Source organism: Natator depressus, chromosome 9, assembly GCF_965152275.1.
Source record: "Natator depressus isolate rNatDep1 chromosome 9, rNatDep2.hap1, whole genome shotgun sequence".
Classification (NCBI taxonomy): Eukaryota; Metazoa; Chordata; order Testudines; family Cheloniidae; genus Natator; species Natator depressus.
Genome location: NC_134242.1, coordinates 86,455,607 through 86,468,100, shown reverse-complemented (window position 1 = coordinate 86,468,100; position 12,494 = coordinate 86,455,607). Strand labels below are relative to the sequence as shown.

General features: G+C 43.2%; 1 protein-coding gene across 9 annotated transcripts in view; it reads right to left on the bottom strand.

Annotated features, from left to right (window-relative positions):
- The window catches only part of TENM1 (teneurin transmembrane protein 1), a 1,396,333-nt gene that overhangs the window by 129,922 nt on the left and 1,253,917 nt on the right, over positions 1 to 12,494 (bottom strand). For all 9 annotated transcript variants that reach the window (XM_074962522.1, XM_074962525.1, XM_074962521.1 and 6 more), the window contains one exon: positions 6,841 to 6,987. In XM_074962522.1, coding sequence (XP_074818623.1) covers positions 6,841 to 6,987 — 147 coding nt within the window. The remainder of the gene's footprint in view (positions 1 to 6,840; positions 6,988 to 12,494) is intronic.

Genomic DNA, 12,494 nt, shown 5'->3' with positions numbered 1-12,494 from the left:
ATAGCTGCCCTACAGTGCTGCTCTCATTGGTGATGGAAGTGCAGCTAGAGTAAACACTCTCTGACGCCTAAGGAATTAAGTGAGTACACAAACCAGTACTTGTCTTTCACCAGGTCCCTATCACCGGTGAAACTTACAGGGCAAAAACTCTGCAAGTGTAGACATCCCCTTACTTATTTTGATATGAAACTCCCCACCTGAGGAGGTGTTGAGTTTGGGTGTTTTAGGATAAGCACATCTGGTAGATGTTTCTGCTAAGATGATCAACAGCGAAATAGCTAACAATGTTATTGTTTAAATTGTCATCGGTAAGTTTTGTATTTAACTGAGATGAAGTACCTCTCAGAGTATTGTTTCTGGCTCTCTGCAGACTCAGGGAGATGTCATTTCATTGCTTACACTCCATTTACATTCTCAAGGTTAACTTCACAAAGGCTAGAAATATACTGCCTGTGTTTACACTATGTAATACATGGTTTTGTGGCCATGGGACTTGCTACAAAATCATCCCCTCATTGAAGAACTGTATTCTGGAATCTCAGTTTTAATTTTACATATAGACAGACAAGCAGACGTGACAAATTCCATGGCCACAGCACCACAGGGCACTAGCAAAGGCCAATAGAACGGTTGGGGTAAAATGCAGTCCAAAACACTGAAACAGGGCAGAGAATCTATAAGATAAACAGAGCAAGGAATGAGAGGGACTTGAAGCATCCAAAATGGGTCTGTGATGAAATGATAGTCACCTATTGGCTGAGGACTCAGAGAACCAAAGGTATTTCAGAGGTCTCAGTACCACAGAAATGCAAAGGAAAGTATTAGAGGTGAGCCACGGATGGGGCCACCTAATCATGTGGCCAGGACCCTTCACGCACAGTGTGGAGGGCCATGGTTTTTTTTCAGGTGGGCAGGTGGATCTCATTCTCCGCCTATCCGCCCCATGCAGGACAGCCAGATAAAGCTCAACCGCATGAGCTTCTTGTGGTATTTGAGCATTTCATATTGCTGCACAGATTGCTCAATATTTTTGTCTTTTCCTTACCAGATTAAAATATCCTCAGTAATGCTCAAACTAATTTTGCCTTCTTTTATTTCAAATAGCTCCTATATAACTCCTGTGCTAGTTTGTTTCTCCACAAGTTCAGTTAAGCTCAATTACAGTTGCTAGGAATCACTGTGAAAAGAAGAAGAAACCAAGCAGCAAAAATGCTAGAGTTTCCAGTGCTGCATGCAAAAACCTCAACTGTTCCTCAAGTTTCAGCTACAACACGTAGCAATAAGACAACAGCTACCTGAAGTCATTAATTGAAAATTCTGCGCTTTGCAGGCGTATGCTTAAAACCAGCCAAAGTCCATGTGTAGAAGGAAGTCTTCATAGTATTTTGTTTGAGAGATACCATTTACTTTTAGATATATTTGTTCAGGCCCTCAGTGGTCTTTGGCCTTGAACACACAATGAATAGAAAATGTATCAAGCCTGATTTTCAGAAGTGTCAGTAACAATGAAAACTACTTCCATTATATAATAATAGTATGTTACTTGTATAAGGACTCAATGTCTCTGACTGATATGCTATTAAAACGCTAATAGATAGGTCTGATACACTTGTCAATATTTTTACAGCACTGGCCACCAACCAAAAGCTAAACTGAGTCATATATTTTTCTTGTACTTGGGTCAGATACAACTATTGGCTGAAAAGTGACGGAAGGGAGCTTTAGGTGTTTAGCTCAATGCTTGTAGTAAACAGTATTTTTATTTCAAAAACAAAGTATAGGGATTCATTTAAAGAAAGCAAATAGCTGAAAAGACAGAACCAGATACACTTAAAACAGGGGCTCAGCATCAAATATATGAGTGCAAATGATAGTCTGCACCCTCATGTAATGAGATTTAAGAGGAAAAATAACCTAATGGTAAAAAGAATAGCATGGAGTGTGGCTGGGCAGGAGGGATGGATGTTCTACATGTGGAGGAGTGTACAAACCTCCTCGTCCCCAGTACTGCTGCTGCAGTATGTTCTAGCTACTTCGGCCTTATTCAGAGAGAGCCTTAATTAACAGAATTCAGCAGAGAGTTTCAAGCAATTTCACAGAGCTAGATGCTTCCAAAAGAACTCTCAATAATGGCAAGACAGAGGAAACAACCTATTCAGATGAGCTGAGTGATCATCTTCTAAAATAAAACTGAAATTAGGTCAGCCATGGCACTGAAAGATGAGAGAGGAAATGAGAACAGGAAATCTTGTTGTAATCCCACAGAAAGCAATATTCCACACTGAAGAGGACATCCGTTGGAGATCCCAGCATTATATAACTTATATCATAAAGACTGCCAAATGCCACAGATGTACTCCACAAAAGCTAATGAAAACCACTTGGTTGTGCACCTTTTATATGCTGTCAGTTTTTAATCTTTATTTTTAGAGATAATTAAGTAGGTGAACATACCTTGCAGACCATAAGTGGGGAAAAAGCTGATGAGGGGAATGACAAGGGTGGTTATGATACACTCATTATCCAATTGGGTGGGAGTTTTGGATGAGTATACATGGTGGGTTTTGGCCCAAAAAGAATAAAGTGATAAGCACTGTGCTCCAAACCGGTAAATACAGACGCATGTTTAACTCTACTGCCACGAGTAATTCCACTGACACAGACCTACGAGCCTAAGTGTTTGTGGGATCAGGGCACATTATGAATATATACATTACATACTATAGTAATTGTTTACAAAAGAATTTAAGATATTGTCTCTCTAGAAGTGGGAGGGTTTTGTGTGAGTACGACATATCCAATACGTGAGCCAAGGCATTTCAGTTCTAGATAGGTCACGTCATTAGATACTCACACTTAGAACTAAGGAAATGTGTTTTTATACTTTCATTATAATTAAAAATTGGCTTTTACTCTACAGTGTATTTGTATTAATTTTTGTAAGGAGAAAATTGATTTTTTTCAGTCAAAAATACCTTTCATCTATGTCAAACCTGAGTCTCAACCCAGAATTCAGACTAAATTTTCAGTGTCCTGATCCTTAATGTTGTTGATTGTTTGATATACTACTACTAATTGGCTACTGCTACCATTTTGTGCTTCAGTAGTGTCTTTCTCCTAAGGATCTCAAAGCTCAGAACACTTCCCAAGATCTCTGCATAAAGACACAAATATGTAATTTAAACACAATCAGCCTTAATGACCTTTCCCATGTGGAAACTTAATGATAATGTACACATACAACTAGATGAGACCAAGAGTTAGAAAGTGCGCTCTAAGGAACAATCCTACAGTGGCTGAGGGGTTGGAGTGGATAGTGAAACAGATCTTTTCCAGATCTAATTTCTGTGGTTTTATGTATACAAGGCCTGGAACCCTGCTTTTGATCTCATACCAATTTAACACCAGTGTAATACTATTGACTTCAGTGGAACTCCTTCGGATTTATACCTGTGTAAGTGACAGCAGAATCAGGCCCTATGAATTTAGGATGGAAAAAGAAGTGATTTTAATGTGAAAAAAACTTCAATTTTTTTGTAAAAAACAACTGATTGTGAAGTGAAACTAATGGCAGTTAGCCCAGCTGTAGCAACCAGGCAAATTAAGTATTTTTCTCCCCACTTATCTCTAATTTTAATTTCAATGGAGCTGTCCCCATACGTTACGCTACCATAAAAATAATTTTAAAATTTACAGTGAAATGATGTTAAGTATCTGCCTTAAACTGACAAATTCAAGGAGATTTAGAGTTAATACTGCCAACACTCAATAACTCATTGTTACTGCAGAATATAAAGCAGGCAAAAACCACAGTATGAGGCAATTTATATAGAACCAGTTCACAGAGTGTATCAGAAAATGCTTTACATATATTGCAGGATAAACAGGGTTTTATGGACAGATTTAAAGGGAGAGAGTGTGAGTGAGTCAGTGGTTTGAAGAGCAGGGGAGAAAGTACCAGACAGATGGGAAAGTACACAGGCGATAGTGACCCTCACAGTGGAACGCTGTGTGAAGGGATACAGATTAGACTACACAGATTGGAAGAATAGTGAGCTTATGGGTCATGGATGAAGGAGAGTCATGGGGTGAGCCTCTTCAGCACACTCCCTTATGGCTCCCCCAATGGTCCTGCAGGTGTGTTGCACTCAGCATTCCCTGGGTCCTTTCACATAATTAACCTTTTGGGGGGTCTGGTTTATTTTCTCTCTAGAGGGCCACTCACTTATTTAGCAGCTCAAGTTCATGCCGAATATGGGTCCATGTAAAAGTCCTAGTCAGTTTCCTCCCCATGTTCAGAAGGCCCCAGTCCTCCTGGAATTAGGTTGTATTTTGGACAATCCCTCTGTCCCTCTCCTTAAGACCGAAGTCCCCTACCTCTCCTCCTTGGAGCTGGAGTTGTACATTAGGAAAGCTGTAGAGCCTCAGACAGCTTCTACTCCAGCTGGCCCTTTTCCCAATCAGTCCTTCCACCCTTAGGCTGGGAGGTTTTTCTGGCAGACTTTCCTCTTCTGCTGTCTGCTGTTCTATGAGGGAGAAGGCAACGTATACATGGTCCCCCTGCTAAAGCTCATCCTTGTTTGTTGGGTGAGAGCGGAACCTTGCCCTGCCTACTCTGTAAGGCTCCTGATCTCAGGTCTTTAAAGAAATAGAGATGGGAGTTTCTGCCAAACACTTCTTATCCCAGGACCATTTTCTCTTTACCCATACCTCGTAGGTCTTTCGCTCTATCAGATCTTTCCAAGTCTTAAGGGCCATGTCATGTGATGGGGTAGGTTGATCCCTAGGCACCAGTACTCTTAAAGGGGAAATAAAGTGGAAAAAGGAAGGATGAAGGAGGGCAAATTGGAATAACAGGAGGACAATTCTGATTTGGATTCAGACATTAAGAGGGCAGTGCCAAAAGGTCATAGGGGTCCATATGGTACACAATCAAAATTAACACATTAAATGGATTAAAAACTGGCTGATAGATCTCAAAGTGTAACTGTGAATGGGGAAACATCACTGAGTAGGTCTGTTTCTAGTGGGGGTCCCACAGGAATTGGTTCTTGGCCCTATCTTATTTAACATTTTTTATCAACGACCTGGAAGAAAACATACAACCCTTACTGATACATCTGCAGATGACACAAGATTGGAGGAGAGGTAAATGATATAGAGGACAGGTCACTGATGCAAAGCAATCTGGATGACTTGGCAAGCTGGACATAAGCAAATAATGTGCATTTCAATATTTCCAAATGTAAGGTCATATATCTAGGAACAAAGAATGAAGGCCATCCCTTCCAGGATGCGGGACTCTATCCTGGGAGGGAGTGACTCTGAGAAAGCTTTTGGGTCATGGTGGGTAATCAGCTGAATATGAGCTCGGAGTGTGATACTGTGGCCAAAAAAAGCTAATGTGATTCTTGGGTAAACAGGGGAATACTGAGTAGGAGTAAGAAGGTTATATTACCTCTGTATTTGGCACTGGTGCGACTGCTACTGGAATACTGTGTCCATTTTTGGTGTCCACAATTCAAAAAGGATGTTGAAAAATTGGAGAGGGTTCAGAGAAGAGCCATGAATAAAGTATTGGAAAACATGACTTTAGTGAAAGACTCAAGGAGCTCTCTCTGTTTAAGTTATAAAAAATAAGGTTAAGGGGTGACGAGATCACTGTCTATAAGTACCCACATGCAGAACCGAATAGAGGAGATAACAGAGGGGTCTTCAATCTATTAGACTAAGATAAAACAAGCACCAATGGCTGCAAGTTGAAGCTAGATAAATTCAGACTAGAAATAAGGTATATGTTTTTAACAATGAGGGTAATTAATGACTGGAAGAAGCTAATCTTCAAGGTTTAGCTTGGGTTGTGGTGTGGAAAACCCTTACATCAAGATGGGATATTTTTCTAAAAGATATATTCTAGTTTAAGCAGCTATTGGACTTAAAAATGAATTGTCCTATGGCCAGTGTTACACAGAACAGATCATGAACAGTTACATGATCACAATGGTCCCTTCTAGCCTTAAAAATCTATGAATCCTCGGAGTGAAACAAGGGCCGCAGTGGCTGGGAATACTTAATTGCAAATACACTGATCCAACAGGGGAAAATAGAGCAAGAGAGAGGCTGCTTTAATGATACATTGTTATGTTTTTATGTTTAGGTCACATGCTATATTTAAAAGTTATCTCTGGCTTAGAGATCCTCAGAATAGTTGCTACTGGTTTGCTCAGCACCATCTCAAAATTATGTGCCACAATTTTCTGTTATAACTGTGACTCTCTGTTAAAATTAAGAAACTAATTTGCTTAATAAGCGCATGTCTCAATGTATGATTTTATATTTTCTGAAGAATTTCTTTCATAATATTGATATTATGATAATGTATCAATGTATATTCTGTTAGTCACACAAGAATGTTAGGACAGAATTTTAAATTTCATTTGTGTGTCTATTGTCAGTCTGACAACTACAGTTCTCATAAGGGATGTTTATAGGCAATGGAGTTATTTTAGGTTTTTTGGAAGGAAATAAAAGAATAACATAATTATTATGAAAAACATGGATTTTTTCAAGACACATCATGGTACTATGATGATGGAGACCATATAAGCAGGAAGATAGATTTCCTCCAGAGCTTACAATATAAAGGTCAGACCCTGCAACTACTCATTCATGGGAGTAATCCAACTGAAGTCAACAGGACTATTAACATGAGAAAGGGGTATAGCATTGAGCCTCTATGATAGAAAAGACAAACTCACATAAAGACAAGCTATAGGACAGCTGTTCAGGAAAATGAACTGCATAAGAACTAAAAAGTAAATAAAGGGGCATGTACAGTACCTCCATCATTATCCATATTATCCCCACACACCATTTCCATGACAACGTTACATCCTGTGCCACTCCATCCCACCTGACACACACAGTGCCATCCATTCTGATCAAGAGTGCATCTCCCATTTCCATAACACAGACCCGGGCAGCCATCTAGAGAAGAAAATGTAAAGAACAAGACTTCATGCAGGAGTTTCTTTAAAATTATAAATTGTTATACAACATTCTTTAAAATTACATAACAATATTTGCTACTTTCAAATGATATCACAGTTGGTCTACTTTGGACTCCAGTCACATTCTTGGACAAATATTCAACTCTGCTTGCCTAAAAAGCACGCCAAAGTTATAAAGGCTTATTTTTTTGGTGCCTAAAATCCTGTGGATGCAAAAACTCAGATGTGGGTGCACTAATAGTATGTGTATTGAGTAATCAGAAGTCTAACTATCTGCTTTGCACATACAAAGAACTTCTATCTAGCTTGGTTTTCACACCTAGTATCAATCGTGTGCTCATGACAGAGTTTTTGTATGAAACCTTGACACAAAAGATGAGTTTGCAAAATGCAGGTAAGTAATTTTAGGTGAGCAAATCTGGGAGTAGCAGCTGAAGATGTACTTCTAGATATTGTAGGTGTGGAAACCCACATGAACCCAGCAGGGCTAGGGAAGCCTGTTTTGATTCATTCTGAAGTACTTTCCTAAGGAAGGAAAATGGGAGTTTTCATTGTAATGCCCCCTCCCACTTCCTTAAAACTCTCTTTCCAGATGGTATGATGGGATAACATGGTTTTGGTAATTAAATATTCATGGTAAATAGGCCCAATGGCCTCTGATGGGATATTCCTGACACAGGGAAGAAAGGTAAGCAGCAGAATACGGACCCTGGACTACAGGAAAGCAGACTTCGACTCCCTCAGGGAACTGATGGGTAGGATCCCCGGGGAAATAACATGAGGGGGAAAGGAGTCCAGGAGAGCTGGCTGTATTTCAAAGAATCCCTATTGAGGTTACAGGGACAAACCATCCCGATGTGTCAAAAGAATAGTAAATATGGCAGGCGACCAGCTTGGCTTAACAGTGAAATCCTTGCGGATCTTAAACATAAAAAAGAAGCTTACAAGAAGTGGAAGATTGGACAAATGACCAGAGAAGAGTATAAAAATGTTGCTCGGGCATGCAGGAATGAAATCAGGAGGGCCAAATCACACCTGGAGCTGCAGCTAGCAAGAGATGTTAAGAATAACAAGAAGGGTTTCTTCAGGTATGTTGGCAACAAGAAGAAAGCCAAGGAAAGTGTATGCCCCTTACTGAATGAGGGAGGCAACCTAGTGACAGAGGATGTGGAAAAAACTAATGTACTCAATGCTTTTTTTGCCTCTGTCTTCACGAACAAGGTCAGCTCCCAGACTGCTGCGCTGGGCAACACAGCATGGGGAGTAGGTGGCCAGCCCTCTGTGGAGAAAGAAGTGGTTAGGGACTATTTAGAAAAGCTGGATGTGCACAAGTCCATGGGGCCGGATGCGTTGCATCCGAGAGTGCTAAAGGAGTTGGCGGCTGTGATTGCAGAGCCATTGGCCATTATCTTTGAAAACTCATGGCGATCGGGGGAAGTCCCGGACGACTGGAAAAAGGCTAATGTAGTGACAATCTTTAAAAAAGGGAAGAAGGAGGATCCTGGGAACTACAGTCAGCCTCACCTCAGTCCCCGGAAAAATCATGGAGCAGGTCCTCAAGGAATCAATCCTGAAGTACTTACACGAGAGGAAAGTGATCAGGAACAGTCAGCATGGATTCACCAAGGGAAAGTCATGCCCGACTAATCTAATCGCCTTCTATGATGAGATTACTGGTTCTGTGGATGAAGGGAAAGCAGTGAATGTATTGTTTCTTGACTTTAGCAAAGCTTTTGACACGGTCTCCCACAGTATTCTTGTCAGCAAGTTAAAGAAGTATGGGCTGGATGAATGCACTATAAGGTGGGTAGAAAGTTGGCTAGATTGTCGGGCTCAACGGGTAGTGATCAATGGCTCCATGTCTAGATGGCAGCCGGTATCAAGTGGAGTGCCCCAAGGGTTGGTCCTGGGGCTGGTTTTGTTCAATATCTTCATAAATGATCTGGAGGATGGTGTGGATTGCACTCTCAGCAAATTTGCGGATGATACTAAACTAGGAGGAGTGGTAGATACGGTGGCAGGTAGGGATAGGATACAGAGGGACCTAGACAAATTGGAGGATTGGGCCAAAAGAAATCTGATGAGGTTCAACAAGGATAAGTGCAGGGTCCTGCACTTAGGACGGAAGAATCCAATGCACTGCTACAGACTAGGGACCGAATGGCTAGGCAGCAGTTCTGCGGAAAAGGACCTAGGGGTGACAGTGGACGAGAAGCTGGATATGAGTCAACAGTGTGCCCTTGTTGCCAAGAAGGCCAATGGCATTTTGGGATGTATAAGTAGGGGCATAGCCAGCAGATTGAGGGGCGTGATCGTCCCCCTCTATTCGACATTGGTGCGGCCTCATCTGGAGTACTGTGTCCAGTTTAGGGCCCCACACTACAAGAAGGATGTGGAAAAATTGGAGAGAGTCCAGCAAAGGGCAACAAAAATGATTAGGGGTCTGGAACACATGACTTATGAGGAGAGGCTGAGGGAACTGGGATTGTTTAGTCTGCAGAAGAGAAGAATGAGGGGGGGATTTGATAGCTGCTTTCAACTACCTGAGGAGTGGTTCCAAAGAGGATGGTTCTAGACTATTCTCAGTGGTAGAAGATGACAGGACAAGGAGTAATGGTCTCAAGATGTAGTGGGGGAGATTTAGGTTGGATATTAGGAAAAACTTTTTCACTAGGAGGGTGGTGAAACACTGGAATGCGTTACCTAGGGAGGTGGTAGAATCTCCTTTTTTAGCGGTTTTTAAGGTCAGGCTTGACAAAGCCCTGGCTGGGATGATTTAGTTTGGGACTGGTCCTGCTTTGAGCAGGGGGTTGGACTAGATGACCTCCTGAGGTCCCTTCCAACCCTGATATTCTATGATTCTATGATTAGATGGGGTGGGATCTGAGTTACCCAGGAAAGAATTTTCTGTAGTATCTGGCTGGTGAATCTTGCCCATATGCTCAGGGTTTAGCTGATCGCCATATTTGGGGTCGGGAAGGAATTTTCCTCCAGGGCAGATTGGAAGAGGCCCTGGAAGTTTTTCGCCTTCCTCTGTAGCATGGGGCATGGGTCACTTGCTGGAGGATTCTCTGCTCCTTGAAGTCTTTAAACCATGATTTGAGGACTTCAATAGCTCAGACATAGGTGAGAGGTTTTTTGCAGGTGGGTGCAATTCTGTGGCCTGCGTTGTGCAGGAGGTCAGACTAGATGATCATAATGGTCCCTTCTGACCTAAATATCTATGAATCTATGAATCTATAAATAAGACAAACACTTGCCCTTTGGTGGCTATGGGAAATATTTTGGTTTCTTTCTGTAAATTATGAAACTAGATCTAAAATGGATCAATTGCATCATCCCCAGGGTTGTAAACTCTGAATTAACAATAATTTCAGCATTTTCAACTAGGTTCCTTGCTCGGTGTGACAGATAGATAGTATCTTGGATGTGCCCACTAATGTCCACCTGCTTGTATAGTTTGGTGCCAGTACAGATTTTTGTCAGATTTTTACCTTACCACACAGGGAGCCAAAGGACAATGGATGGTGCTTAGCAATCAATTTAACACTACAAGTGGCATCCCTTTCTAAACGAGTGCTTTCTCTTTGCCAGAATGGACTCTCACGAATTCAATGCTCTTTATCTGAAAATGTGTGTTGACACTTCTGCACTATTGAAAGGAAAAGATTTGATTCCAAGAGGAAGGAAGACTCAGTCTGCAGGGGTTTCTGGCAGCCACTAAAGGAGATATTGCAAAAAGTGTTTGGAACTGCCAGCCAAAGAGACAGAGCCTAAATACCAGTGGTCCATCTAGAGACACAAAATGGATGAGGTAATACCTTTTATTGGTCCAACTTCTGTACTGGTCCATCTAGTCCAGTGTTCTGGCTCAGAGCGGCCAGTAGCATGTGCTTCAGAGAAAGGTGCATTACAGAACAGCCTGCACACAGAGAATGTTTTTTCCTAACTCCCAAAAGACAGAGGGTGGTTTCTTTCAAGGATCCTTGTGTTTTGCTTTTTTAATCCTTACTTGTATAGCTCTGGATAGTTCTTGTTATCCACATAAATTATACATGACACCATGGCTCCAAGATCTGCATCAGTTGCCTACAGGTCTCCTGGTAGAGTTTAAATTGTTACTTACAACTTATAGGCCTTTATTTTCCTAGCATCTGCCTACCTGAAGTATCACCTCTCCCCCCAAGACATGTTGCCATCAGCAGGGAGACTTGAGCTATATCCCCCCATCATTATAAAATAGAGACGGTCTGCTGGTAAGGTGTGGTCTATAAGGGCCTTGGGACTCTAGGTCCCTCATTGGTCTGAAATAGCTTGATCTTGATGATCTTCCAGTACACTATCAAAGCCATTTATTTCATAGATTTTTTTTTTTTTGAAAGTTGAGGGTATGTTCCCGAGGAGATTAAAGGGGCTGTTTTCCTGTTTAGATTTATTGGACAGCTGAGTTAATTCATTATTGGTATATTTTATGATTATATTTTGCTGTGGGTGGTTGTCCTTTATGAATGTAAGTCCAGTGGTGAGCTGGAGCCGGTTCGCACCGGTTCACTAGAACCGGTTGTTAAATTTTGTTAAATTTTAGAACCGGTTGTCCCTCGAGGGACAACCGGTTCTAAAAGGGCTTCTAAATTTAACAGCTGGCCAAAAGTGGCGCCTTAGGCGCCAACTCCGTGGGTGCTCCGGGGCTGGAACACCCATGAGGAGAATTTGATGGGTGCAGAGCACCCACCGGCAGCTCCCCGCCCTGGCCCCAGCTCACCTCCACTCTGCCTCCGCCTCCTCCCCTAAACGCACCGCCCCGTTCTGCTTCTCTGCCCCCCCGCCCCCGGCTTCCTCTGAATCAGCTGTTCGCACGGGAAGCCGGGGGGCTGAGAAGCAGGTGGCGGCTTCACGCTCAGGCCTAGGGAGGCCGAGGCGGAGCGGAGGTGAGCTGGGGCGGGGGGGCATGAGGAGGGCCACCCGCACTGCAGCAGGTAACTGGGGGGGGCGCACAGGGGAACTGCTCCCCGCCCCAGCTCACCTTCACCTCCCTGGGCCCGGGAGTGAAGCCGCCGCTTGCTTCTCAGCCCTCCCAGGCTTCCTGTGCGAACAGCTGATTCGGAGAAGCAGTGGGGGGCGGCGCATTCAGGGGAGGAGGCGGAGCGGAAGTGAGGTTAGCTGTGGCCGGGCATGGGGCGGGGAGCTGCCTGTGGGTGCTCTGCACCCACTAAGTTTTCCCCATGGGTGCTCCAGGCCCAGAGCACCCATGGAGTCGGCGCCTAAGGCGCCACTTTTGATGTGATCGGGGGGGGAGCAGCCACTTGGGGGGAGCAGCCGCTCTCCCTGCTCCCCCCCAGCTATGCTATCCCACCTCTAGGAGCCAGAGGGACCTGCCGGATGCTTCCTGGGAGCTGCCCCAGGTAAGCACCGCCGGGACTCCCCACCTCGCCCCCTGGCAGGTCCCTCTGGCTCTTAGGGGCAGGGTGGGCACCCACTACGGTG